This window comes from Balearica regulorum, chromosome 1, assembly GCF_011004875.1.
Source record: "Balearica regulorum gibbericeps isolate bBalReg1 chromosome 1, bBalReg1.pri, whole genome shotgun sequence".
Lineage (NCBI taxonomy): Eukaryota > Metazoa > Chordata > Aves > Gruiformes > Gruidae > Balearica > Balearica regulorum.
Genome location: NC_046184.1, coordinates 135,700,041 through 135,713,817, shown reverse-complemented (window position 1 = coordinate 135,713,817; position 13,777 = coordinate 135,700,041). Strand labels below are relative to the sequence as shown.

Here is a 13,777-nt window from a genome sequence, read left to right as displayed (position 1 = left end):
CTTTGGAAATCTCCAGCCTCCCCTTCCTACTGAACATCATCTTTTTTAAGCGTTATGGTGAAACAGTAGCTCTGGCTACTAACTCCGTCCTCCTGGTGAGACTAGGATTTGGATCCTACTTGGAAAGCAGGGGAATGCTGTTCCATCTTGCATGTTCCCTTTTCACTCTTACTTAAATGTAGGTGGGACTGGAAAGGCTTTACTTCCAGTAAAGTGCTGGTGCTGTACTATCTCACTTAAAACTTGTGTGCCAGAGAAGAACAGCGAGGATGGAAAGGCTCTGAGGGGGCAGGTTGTCTCAGCCCGACCCAGACCTGACAGACTGAACTCATGCTACAGCAGTGCACGTTTGCACACGCAGAGGTTTTTGTCCAGACGTCCTGAACAACACTGCAAACGTTATAGCAAAGGGTGAGCGACTCGTTGGGTTTTAAAGTCAACAAAGGTGGTGCGCGCGGCAAGGTGGACGTGCTTGCAAAACTAAGGCCCATAAAAACCCCAGCTAGCCTTTAATTTATGCACAACTAAACTGACATAGCCTATTTTACATTAGATAGTGCCACACAAGACCTGTATGCTTTACGTGAGAATTCAGAATTCTCTCTTTGGATTTTGGTGAGGACCAAGTAGATCAGTTGGAAGGATTTCTATAGATACACTATACATAAAATGTGGTTTTGCATATGTGTACGTGGAAGTGTGCAGGAGAGGAAGTACACAAAGCCTTTAACTCCTAAAATAGCCAGGGAAAAAAATGCACTCACTCTCACATTTAATGTGATAACTGTGGGAAATGGCTATTCTGCATTACCACAGCCAACACAAACAATTCAGGAAAGCTGGAAGTCTGTCTTCTGTAATAATGTTATGCAAGATGGAAGGGACTGCCTTTCAGGACCTCACTCAGTAATGTAACTGAGGAAGAAGTAGAGGAGCTCTTGATCAAAGAGGCAGAAAAAAAAAAAAAATCACTATATGTCTAAAAGCTTGTTGTCTGTACGCAGCTGCAGCCACTAGTCTGTTAGGATATTATATCTCCTTGCAAACCTTGTTCTAACCCTGGTGTTTTAAGCAGCTCTACCACTACACAGTGGCATACAAGCGTTTCTACACCATGGCTGTCACCACTAACCACTGATGTGTCTTACCAGAGCTCCAAGCCGTTACTTAGCTGCTAAATTCTCTCCTTTATTGTGTGGGCAAATATAGCAAACATGAAAACTTTTTTTTCTGTCCTATTTCCATGTGTCATGCTGGTATTTGTATAAGGAGCTGGCAATCATGCGCCTGCAACTACTCAACTGCACAAGCAATTGTCTGCACTAATGAGATGCAGGTATGTGTATGTTTCTGCTGTATTTTGGATCTTTGGAAAACACCGCTTTAGATCGAATTTTGGTCCTCAATGAAGATCATACTTGCTAGAAAAAGAGTGAGCAAATAGCTGCTTAACTGGAAAATGATCAGATGTCTTATTTTTATTAGCTCTTGAAAAATTCAATAAGTATCCAACAGCACAGTGGAAAAATGTTAACCCTCTTGAAAATAAACATGCATCTCCTTTGTATTTAACCAGCTGAAAGTACCTATTTTTTTTAAGTACAGGATATAGATTGTATATTAAAATGCAACAATCACATCAAAAGCCTCTTCTCTTTTCACCCACACTTTCCCGTGGGCGATCTGTCATACTGCTTAGCTTCCTTCATAACTACGAGCTTTGAATTCAGATTTTCAGAAATAGCTTTGAAATCCTGTCTCAGAAACATAGTTATGTTTCTGTTCTTGCAGAGTGTGCCCTAGGGGACAACGTGGGTGAGAATCTGCAGTTTTATTTTTAGTTAAACTTTGTTTAAAATTTTGTTCTAATACAGAAGCATACTGAAGGGAAGATGGCTTGTAACTTTAAGGCTTTAAGTGTTTCAGCTTTGCAAGAAAGACTCACAATTATATCTGTGTGCCTTTTGCCATCTGCAAAAGCAAGACAGCAATACTTGATTCAAGTGCAAAGATGTTGCGAAGTTTCATTCATGGCTGTTTGTCTGAAGGATCCAGACATCCTCAAGCAGAATTGACTATGGAAGTCAGAGGCATTGCTGTTTGTTATTTAAATAGCTCTGCAAACCACAGCCATTTTACAGTTTGCCTTTAATCATCACTAGTGTGCTCCATGTTTAAAAGCACAAATTTCATTTTGTCTTGCATTGAGTCTTTTAAAATTAGCAGTCTCCATCAACTTATTTTAGATCGGTGGGTTCAGCTTCATGACAGGGGAGGCCATGGAGGCACCCTGACAGTCCATATGCAGAATTCGGATTTGACCAAGCATCCTCAAAAAAGGACTAGCAACAGGGATTGACTGTTTAACTCCTTATGGGTGGACAAAGAAGGCAGCAATACATAGTGGTTCAATCCGAGCCCAACAGGTTTTAGCAACCGAAGGCGACTGTTCCTATTTCTGATGCTACTCACCATTCCACTGATGCAGCGGCCACAGGCTGTTGTTTTGAACTCTCCATGCAGCTCCTTCACAGCACTTGTTGTATAAAAACCTTCTGCCAAAAGGATTATTCCATATAAGAAGAAAAATGATGCAATGCCATAAATTACATACTGCATTAGCTGTATTCTAAAATGGAAAAGAAAAAAAAGATATAATTAGATTTTAGTCCTATAAAAACAAAGTCAGGCCTCCCAAATCATAATAGGTATGAGCTAACTCCTCTTCTAGAAATCCATTTCAAGGCTCCTTAATGCATTTTTAGCCAGCAGGCTGCAGGAGCACGCCAGTATGACTATCCCGCTGCTACAGGTAAGCAATCCTGATGTGCATTAGTCTTGCATCCGCTCAAGCATCCCCTGTTTGTGCTGCAGTTCCTACACCGACTGGTATTAGTCACTAGCTTGAAGCCGCAATTGCATGCCTCCACTATCGAGATTTTTCTTTTTTTCCCCTGTTATCAATCCTGACACCTAACTCAGGGAATGTCTGACAGGGACAGCATAGAGCTTTGAAATGGCAAAGGCTGGAGCTGAACTGCTGGTTGAACTACCAGACCCCGTGGAGACTCCTTTGGCTTAGGGAAAGATCTCTAAAAAGTTCCTGAAATTCACTGTTTCCACCTGTAAAATCCAGTTAACGTATGTTTGCAAAAATTTGCTAATTCAGCGATGCTTCTCCAATACAAAACTCAGCAAATGTGCAGTGACTTCTCCTGAGGAACAGTTTGCTCTACAGCCTAGAAGGGTACCTCCAAGTGAGCAAGTAGCTTCAGTGCCTTAAATCACAGCAGTGTTGAGCTCCCCAAAATCAAATTAAATTTTAAAAAACTGAAAAAAATATTTAGGAAATGCTTCCATTGCAGCTATTCTGGAACCATCCAGAGGAAGAAGATTGCAGGGCACGTGGCATGATTTGAGAAGATTCTCGATTCCTTAAAAATCTACCATCTGCAATGACACTGTTACGGTATTTTTACTCTGGCTAGAACAGGTAAATGGAAAGAAAAATTTCTAAATATTTAATCAGATTCAGTATCTAAACCTGATTGTTTTGGAGGACCAGAACGCCCTATCTTTCATATAACATTTCTTCTGGTCTCCAAAAGTCATACTACTTATTGGCACAACTACTCCAACTACTTACGCCTTCTTTAAAAGTAACTGGATTGTTGGGATGGTTATTCTGGATGAAACTATTCACAGAACAGAGAGGTTAATTTTATACATCCAAACTGCCAGTTTTCTCACGATAAGTGTATTTTTCCTTGAATGTTTTTTTCAATTCTTACTATTCTCCACTAAGTAGCTGCTAGCATACATGTACATCTCCAAAGAGCATCTGCATGTTTTAGCTTAATTTAAAGAAAACTGATCACTATCATTTATATAGTTAAATGTTATCCAGACAGATAGCACACCCCTTGTATGAAAATAGGATATTGCTTATTTAAAATTACATGTGGGAAGTGTTATGTTTATTTTCCAAACTGATTAAAAATAAGAGGATAAATCTGTTGCACCTGTGCTGTAAAGCAGGAAAAAAATTGTCAGTGTTTGAGAGAGAATAGAAGAATTTATTTCGCTGTCACTTAACACTGTAGGAGGAACTTGATGCGTGTTAACACAAATGAGGAATATGAAACCTGGTTAAAAATCCATTCCACAAAGAGTGCTCTACTAGTGTATTTTTCCTTTATGTCTCTCTGGCCTTAAATTATTTGCCCCTTTCTAGCACCTCTTCTTCCTTGCCTTGTTAGACCTCCACAGAGCCCAAAACCTCAGCTGCTTCCGTACGAATTACACATTTCCCCAGCTGCTGACACTGACTTGACAAGAAACATTGTCTACAGTTCTCCGAAATGTAAAACTTGCTGCCTGGTATGGCTGCTTTCGCAATTTCTTCTATTTTGCTCAAACAAGGACCAATACAAGCACAAGGACGCCTTGTTAGTCGGTGGCTGAAGAACAGCTGCTTAGTTTCTTGCTAAATTTTGTGGCTAACTGCAGGGTCCCTCCGGCTCACACACTGGAGCTGGGGCCGAGGTGCCCAGTCGCACTGTGGCGCTGGGAGGGAGGACAGGACCCCAGTGGGGTGCAGTCCCAGAGCCGCACGGCAGGTCTGGGCACAGGGGGTCCTGCAAGAGGGCGAAGTCCTGACACGGTGCTGTGGGACCGATGCCAGGGGACGGGAAGGGGCCAGTTGTGGAAGCCTCAGGTTGAGTGCATGGGAACTGGCCCACAAGTGCGTGCCATATGGGCCCCCTCTTCACAGGGACCCCTGCCCAGAGCCCTCAGGCAGCTTTCAGCAGGTTTTGGCTGCCCTTTCTCATGCCGCCCCCCTGTCCCAGGACAGAGACATCTCCAAGGGCCAGCCACACACGGTGCCTGTGGCCAGAGCTGCCCCGTGGTAAGCGGCGGGCAGGAGGCTGAGCCCAGACCCAATCAGTATCCCGACACCAGTCCTCATGTGTCATGAATCCCAACTTGAGGGAAATTCCTCAGTGCTGCTGGACAAGAGCCTTTTCAAAGCCTGGGGGTCCAGCTGGAGGGGATGCATAAGACCCAGCATGTTTGGACCACTGGTCCAGGGCCTGGGACTCACACGTCCCTCAGCATCCAGGGAGGGAAAGGCTGGCACTGGTGGGGCGTGGGCCCTGATATGGGGCTCCAGCCCTTCTTCTGCTGTCACGGAGAAGCCTCGGGAACATGAAAGCACTGAACATTTCACTGGTTGTGATTTCAAAAGGCTATGGTTGCAGAGACAAACATTTAAGCTCTTTCCAGTCTTTTCTCTTTTTTCTCATTTGTACAATACCAGTCCACCTTCTTTGGAGGGGGGGTGGACAGAACAACACTTCCCTGTTATTCCTGTCATCCCTTCAAATTTTGTGTCACCAACAAACCCTAAATCTACCCTCTTTCAGATTAAAATTGTTACCCCTTGTTCTGTCACTACACTCCCTAATAAACAGTCCCTCACCATCTTTCCTGTAGGCCTCCTTCAGGTACTGGCAGGCTGCAACTAGATCTCCCTGGAGCCTCCTCTTCTCCAGGCTGAACAATCCCTACTCTCTCAGCCTGTCCTCATAGGAGAGGTGCTCCAGCCCTCTGGTCATCTTCATGGCCCTCCTCTGGACTCATTCCAACAGCTCCATGTCTGTCTTGTACTGGGGACCTCAGAACTGAACACAGCAACTTCAGGTGGGGTCTCACGAGAGCAGAGTAGAGGGGCAGAATCACCTCCCTTGACCTGCTGGTCACGCTGCTTTTGGTGCAGCCCAGGATATGGCTGGCTTTCTGGGCTGCAAGTGCACATTTCTGGCTCATGACCAATTTTTCATGCACCAGTACCCCCAAGCCCTTCTTCTCCTCAGGGCTGCTCTCAATCCCTTCATCCCCCAGCCTGTATTGATATTGGGGGTTGCCCCGACCCACGTGCAAGACCTTGCACTTGGCCTTGTTGAACCTCAGGAGGCTTGCAGGGTCCCTCTCTTCAAAGCTGTCAAGGTCCCTCTCCATGGCATCCCCTCCCTCATGCATATCAACTGAACCACTCAGCTTGGTGTCCTCTAGAAGCTTGCTGAGGGTGCGCTCGATCCCATGGTCTATGGCACTGATGAAGATATTAAACAGTATTGGTCCCAATATAAGCAAGTTAAGCAGGATACACACTCTGGTTCTTCATGCGTGAACATCAAAACCCACTGAGTGCTGTTGGACAAACAAGCAACCTAATACACAGAGATGGAGACTGACGTTTGAATTCGTCTCTACTCATTTAGCATGAAGATGTTATGAGGAATAATGGCAATGGGAGGTATACTTACACTTCACTCAGCAAAGCATGGTCGCTGGCAGTCGTGGAGAAGTGCTGCTCAAGGATAGACACAGTTCCTGTGAGCGCCACGTGGCCACAGCCACAAAACAACGCTACCCCCGAGAAGCAGAGAATGGTTGCCACGAGCGAAGCATATGGCACTCCTCCTAGGCACTTAATGCAACATTCAAAGCAACCTAAGCAGAAGAGAGAAAGCAAAAGAAACATTATGAGCAAAAAGCAAATTATAAGGAAGAGAATATTCGTCCTCCACTTGGTAAAAGCCACGCAGACTAAAAAGGCCCAGGCATTGACATGCTAAGCAAAAAACTATAGGTGGTGCAAGACAGCATCACCCTCTAAAGCAGTGACCTACAGATCTGTTGGTATGGACTCAAAACCCAGAAAGTGGGCTGAGTGCTCCTATCTTTACAGGATCAAGAGGAGATCGATGAGACAGCCTATGAAATGGAAAAAGAAAAAAAAAAATCACTTGTCTAAAGTGATCCATTGCGATTCAGCTGCTCATACAGAGCTCACCACATTTCAGTATCACTAACGGCACAAGCACCTGCTATGCTGGCACCATTCAGGAAGCCAGACAAGCAAACACTCAAGACAATGAAGCCTTTTGGAAAATTAAAAGATACTTTGCACTTTCATTGGAAGAGGAACACACTTAGGTCTGCAAAACTTAACTACACTATAATCTCCCATGGCTCCCGAGTATCATTTGTATAAATCCTTATAAGGTTATAGGGATACAGATATTTTAACAACAGGAAAATTGAATGGAGGCCAAAGTGTAGCAATTTTTATTGAGAGCAGTGCGATGAAGCTGTGTTACATAGACAATACATTTCCAGCTTCATAGGATACACTGGATTTACAGTGATCCCTGAATACAGTCTGCTGTAGCATAATCATAGTTTTAATTAAATGCATGGTCTAAGCATTCTGAGTTAACAAAACACCCCCCCAGAACTGCTGCTCTACAAACACTGTCATAAGGAGGTTGCAGCTGAATTGCCAGGTTCCTCCCGACCGCATGGCCTGAAAACCCATCTGCTTGCGGAGCTGGGAAATGTAAATCGGAAACAAACACAGCTTTTAACTGCGCTATAATGGTAATGGCAATCCATACCAATTCATTACTTCAGGGTGATGGCATTAAGCTGTCTCCATTAATGTGCATTTCATACAACTGTGCAAAACACAAGCCATTAAGGCAACGCTTAATGGAGCGACCGGTGTTGCATGTTGCAGGAACAGTCCACTGCTGCTACAGGAAGGTGCTAAATGAACAAAGCATTTGAAGGCAGGGAGACAGCTGCCAAGTACGTACATCACATCACATCTTCCCACCCCAAAAATTCCTCACAAAGATCAGCAAGTCTCCATCCGCCACATAAGGCAAGTTTATTTTTATCCCCCTCCCTCTCTCAGTAATGAATGAGTTGCAGAGCAGGCACTTCTGTGAAGCACTGGGGAATAATATGCATCCGATAATTGAAAGCTTTCCCATTTCGTAAGTGGGAAACTCTTCTTTTAGAGAGTCGCTAGCAAGTATCCTAGTCAGACTTAAGCAACTATCTTCTCCGAAATGACTTATGAAACGCCACTTTGCTAACTGCGGACAAGATTTAATTGTACAGAAACAAGCCTGGGAAGCTTTCACAGTCAAGCCGACAGCTGGACTCCACTCAGTAGGAACTATCTTCATGACAAAAATACTGCTGAATGAACAAACACTGCAGCTTAGCAGTGACAGGGCAAACAAAATCCAAATGCATGCTATCAGAGGAAATCATCTCTGGTTTTCTTCTTATCACAGAGTTCCAGAGTGAACTTCAGACACTGGACCTTGCAGAAGGACCCTCTGCTTCGGGGAATCTGCCTGAATGCAGCTTACAAGCCAGACGCAACAGCAGTCGTTCACATGAGGCTGGCTCGCCTCCGCAGCATCTGCTCCCGGGTCAGGCCCAAACCTCCCACAGTTAATCCAAGAAACGCTTGCACCTGGCACTGGATTAGCAGCGAAGGATTATCCAAAAGTAACCATGCTCCAATCCAGCGGGCAACGCTCAACACACGCATCTGGCCCCAGCACAGAACGAATGGCCTTTCGGGCCATACTCCTATAGGAGAAAGTGACTAAACGCTAGGTCATTGCTCGGCGTGGAGGAGGTCGATCACCTAAGCACGTTGATCCACAGATTGCTTTGCAGAAGGATCCCATCAGGGAAAGGAAATAAAAACAGCTGGAAGCAAAGCCAAGGGACTGATGAGATCTGAAAGAAAAGCTGCTGGTTTCAGAAAATGGGGGCAGCCTGCTTGACAGAAGTCTAAAACCAGGTATAGATCCAGGATTGACAATTAACCCCTCACAGCTAGGTAGCTTTCCTCCTGGTACCCCACACTGCACAGTTGGCTTTCAAGGCCGCCAGCAGAACATTCGCCCTGAAGGGTCTGTCGGATCCCTCACCTGAACGCATGGCAATATCTGCCACTAATCCGCAGACCCTCGAACACAAGCCGGCAGTGGCAAAACCCCCTCATCTCCCAGCGACTGGCAGCTGCGCATAGCATCTCTGTGGCCATACTCCTTATGTCTTTTTCTACAGCCCGAGAAAAAGGCACCACAATATTTGGGTGGCCTTTGTTTTATCAGTGCAGACCACCGCCAAGGGATGCCCTAAGAGGTGACTAAAGCAACAACCCTATTTTGAGCAAGGCAGAGAAAACTGCTCAAATGTGGAACTGCAGAAACTACTCGCCCTTGTACCAAGACTAAAGCAGGAAGCGGAGGGACTTCAGTTCACAGGGAAATAGCATGCTGCCAGCTTGCCAGTGCAGGAAGCATCCCAAACCAGTACGTTTCCAAGAGACAGCGTCCATCTGCACATAGTCATTCTGCACCCAAATTGACAGCAGAGCTGCACGGCCTCCTGCCAGAGGGTAACTAACTGCGGGACACAACCTCATCACCGTGCTGGGGCTGCCAGACCCCCCAACAGATCCCACTGCAAACACTCTTTATGAGCAGCTTAAATCCGCACCTAGCCTGAGCAATATAGCTGGTTTTATAATTTTGTTTTAAAGCAAGCCTAAAACAGTACTGCCAGAAGCAGTTTTCAAAACCAGCTAAAATGTGAAGCTCACCAAGCACTAAGATACGCTTACCAAGCTTTCCCAAACAAGCACTGAAGCAAATCAGAGGATTTCTGAAAAAAATGAAAGCTTTCCAGGAAACCTACTTTATGATCTCTCTCTCTCTCTCTCTCTGTTACCCCAAGTCAGCAAGTTTCTTCACACGGTACAACTGAAAAGCCATTATGATGTTTGCCTAGTTCAGGCTCACAAAATAACTTGCTAACGCACTGATGACAACTGCAGGCTGAAGGCCTGTGAACTCAAGCTGACAAAAATAAGCAATATTAAAATAAGTTTAGATCCAATTTTTTGCTAGTTGTTACTTTCCATATGGCCAACATGCTGAACTTTTCAGCTGTATATCCACTTCTAACACAACAGTGTAAACCCATTTAAATATGAAACTGTACAACACAAACACACATCACTGCATCTCCCCTTTCAATGGCCATTTTGTGCAAGGCATCACTAGAACCTTTTGTGCAACTCAGCAGAATAAAAACATTTTTTGTCCTCAGGCTGGCGAGCAGCAGTTGCCATGGAGGCAGGTTAATAACAGCCCAATGATTTGCCCAGAGCTGCCTGTGATCTTGGCTACAGATTTAACACACTCTCAGAAGGAGGCCAGCTAAAACAAGGACTGAGATTATTCTCTAGGGAATTAATGCTATTAAACACACACATACACACACAAATATTCTTGCTAAAGGACAAAAATAAAGAGAAGAGGAAAAAACAGGAACCGACTATTCTTTTAATCTCCTAGAAACTATCAGTCACAGGAAATTGGTAAAGGATGAACCTACATATGTACACAAATTGGCAATTTGGTTGCTTAATCTATGAAGAACAATTATACAATCTACCCAGCAGTATACAGGCTACTGCATATATGCAGAGGCTTAGCCACTCAATTTCCCATGTCAAATGGCAATTGTGTGGCTAAACCTTCTTTGGTACGTTAAGTACGGCTTTAAGATTTAAACTCAGAAATGCAGAATTAATGGAAAGAGGTCGTAAAAAAAAAAAAAAAAGAAAAAGAAAAAAAGAAGAAAAAAGGCAATTCTTAGACTCTAACTCATCCCACTAAGGTCAAGACGGAGTGGAATGACAAAATCTGTGCTTCAGAACTGACAAAAGACAATGTGATGGGATCAGGTAGCTGTCTTGAGTATTCCCAGGGCTTGCTCCAGGAAGTTCACACATCAGCTCTTGAAGCCCAGACTTGTAAAGCTGAGAGAGACACATGGTCACAAAGCCGTCCCTCAAAGCGAAGGATGGAAAACATGATGTAAGGGAAGAGTGTCCACACCTCCCGGACAACCAGCCTGTCCTCTAACGTCCCAGCCTCCTCCTAGGCTGAACTAGTGCCTAAATGTCAGGTACGAACCATTTATCCCACAGTCAAGGTCACTATGGAACAAAAAACCTAAGGAAAAGAAAACAAAGAAAATCTGAAAGGCGGTTTGAAAAGCTCGCTATTTCAGGGAGCTAAATCTCCAGGCTCCCATGGCTGTTTTCTTAGTTCCCACTCCTTTTTTCCTTAGAAGTTTCTTTCCTTCCCCTCCCATAAATCTGTCTTGCTGTTCTGAAAGATGAAGCAATGGGCACCATTTTTTTTCTCATCACTTCCTGTAATTGTGTAATGCATTTTTAGAAACCTTGGCATGTTGGACACCTGTCCAGTTAATACGTGGTAGAAATTACACAGCACGTTTCAGCACAGAACCACAATCTGTTGGCTTCAGCACCACAGCTCAGGGAGCACGCGTGGAGGAATTGTTTTAACAAAAAGAAGGTTGCAAGAAACCTAAGGAAAGAAAAAGCACTAAAGAACATCTTAAATGAAAGCACTAGATAACATCTTAATTGGAGACATCGCATGTAAATCAGGCTTATTATTATACATCCACAGGCACCTGGTGTTGGGAGCATTACTCCCAATTCACAAATAAATGAAAGAGGAGGACTTGATACTTTACATTCACCTCCTATTTCCCCAGTGCTGAAGATCACCCAGTACCAAGTGTGTATAATACCACTAGAGTACTAAACCACCACGGACCTTTGTCAGAAAGTGAACTTTATGTCAATGGAAGCAAATGCCAATTTTACTTTCTGCCACCTACTGTATTTTTTAAAATCTCCATTCTGAATGGCTTATGCATACTAGGATGTACATTTTCATACCTTACAGCGTGACTGACAGCTACGGGGGAAGCAGTGAGGGATGCAGGAATACACCAATACCTCAGAAGCAAAAATGGAATTTATCTCCTTCTTCCCTGTGTGAGAATAAGCCAGTACCTGGCAGTAAGATAACTTTACTTCTCGCATCTATCACCCACATCAGCAGCCAAGGGTCAGTGGCAACAGTACAATAAGATAAAACATTTCATGTTACAAGGGGAACTTTAAAGCATGTGACAAATTTCTCTCCACACTTTAATAGGGGCACTAAAATAAAAAGGCTGTGTGTTAAATCACTTGGAAGTCTTTGTTGAAGCTCTTCTTCTTACCTATTCCTGTTCATCTTAAAACTTGCCAATTCACAAAACACGACACAGAGCTAAAACCTCTGTTATTAATTACGATAAATGCTCACTCACCACACTTTTGGTTTAAGTACATTAAACAGACTAAATAAGTGATGAGTTCAAACAGAGAAAAATCCTTTATTTTCCTCCCATGAACCTCGTAAAGCTCATCCACAGAAAACTTCCTTTCAAATTCAACCTTCCCTAATTTTGCCTTTTTGTCCTCTCCAAATCAGAAGTTGTGAAATTAACTTATACTGAAAATGAACTCTTCATGAGAGCCAGAAAACTTAACGTGAGGGCACTTTAGTCTAGCTAGATCGGTAATCTCCCCCCCTGCATTTGCATCACCCTCTCCGAAAGCTGTAAATCAATAAATAAGCCTTCTTAGCAAGCATAGTATCTGTCATGGAGAAGACGTGCTCTTTGGAGACCACAGGGCCACAAAGGACGAGACCTGAAATCCAGCAAGCTGACCGCTCTCACCCTTCGCAGTGGCTGGCACGAGATGCTTCATTCAAGTGAAATGAGTGAGATCTGGGGTAGTCTGATTCACTCAGTAAATCTCATCCCAATCTTTACTATTTCAGGGCTCCTCAAAGAACAAGTAGCTCCTTACTGAAGGTTATCAGCATTAATTACAACTTCTCCAGATACTCTTGATACATATGTATCAGATATTTGGTTTCAGCACTGCCATACTGCCCACTTCTGAGAAGGTCTTTATTGGCCATAATCAGTTTTAAGTCTGCCATCTTTAAACTTCATTAGATGCTTCCATATTCTTGTGTAGCATGGAACTAAAAGTCCTTGCTCATGCTTTCTGTGCTGGAATGGGTGCAGAGAAACCAGGAGAACTGGTGCACGCTAAGAACAACCATCTCAGCCTCGAAGCACCATTAGCAGACCCCTTTTTAAATCCACAAAGCACCAAGTATCTCTGTGGTACTGCATGAGTAATGATTATAAGCTGCTCCTAATACTCCAGTAAAAATACAGTAAACATAGATTTAAAATCATGTGCATTTTTTGCTAACATGTTTAACAAAAAAACCCAAACCACCTTGCAGAGGTTATCAATGCTCATCAACAGAAACAGCTAACTTTTTTTTTTCCTTTCACTAAAGAAAACATGACGTTCAAATTGGAGAAAAGGCTGCTTTACCCAGGCAAGATTTCTCTCTTCTGGATGCTATTAAATGAGACAGAAAAGACTCTAAGAACAGACAGCAGTAAACATAATGCCCATTTTTCTTCAAATCTCAGGCCCAAACCAGCACTTGCAGAAAAAACCCTAGCATTCCCACTGCAGGAATCAAGCCTGTTTCATGTGAGGACAGATGATCAGAATGGTCCTTTACAGGCCTTATCTAATTTATCTTCTTCAAATGTACTGAAATACACACATTCCCCATCTATATCATTCCCAGCTCATTAAGCTCACGGGTGTTCTGAAGGTGTCTTTTTCAGACAGTGCAATCTATGAAAAGTGAATCACTCCATCCATGCTTATTGCAAGTGCCCATCCCAGGCGTTTGCTGTGTGAGAGCAAGGAGTCAGACCTGATGGGAAGAACACCACTGCCCTATAAGACAGCGTGATTACAGAATTGCTCTCGTCCAGGCTTATTGCTCTTGGACAAAGGTCAGGCAAAACTTGGTTTATTTTAATTCATATCTTCTCTGTTTTACTTTTGGCCTACAAAACAGTGGAAACCACAGCAGAAGAAAAATACCAAACTTATACTTTGGAATTTCAAACAGGTTTA

At 43.6% G+C, this 13,777-nt stretch overlaps 1 protein-coding gene across 9 annotated transcripts in view; it reads right to left on the bottom strand.

The window, feature by feature from the left end:
- Window positions 1–13,777, bottom strand: part of GPM6B (glycoprotein M6B) — a 110,530-nt gene that overhangs the window by 8,141 nt on the left and 88,612 nt on the right. For all 9 annotated transcript variants that reach the window (XM_075776130.1, XM_075776112.1, XM_075776138.1 and 6 more), the window contains 2 exons: window positions 6,330–6,516; window positions 2,473–2,629 (listed from right to left, as the gene is read on the bottom strand). In XM_075776130.1, the coding sequence (XP_075632245.1) occupies window positions 2,473–2,629; window positions 6,330–6,516 (344 nt within the window). The remainder of the gene's footprint in view (window positions 1–2,472; window positions 2,630–6,329; window positions 6,517–13,777) is intronic.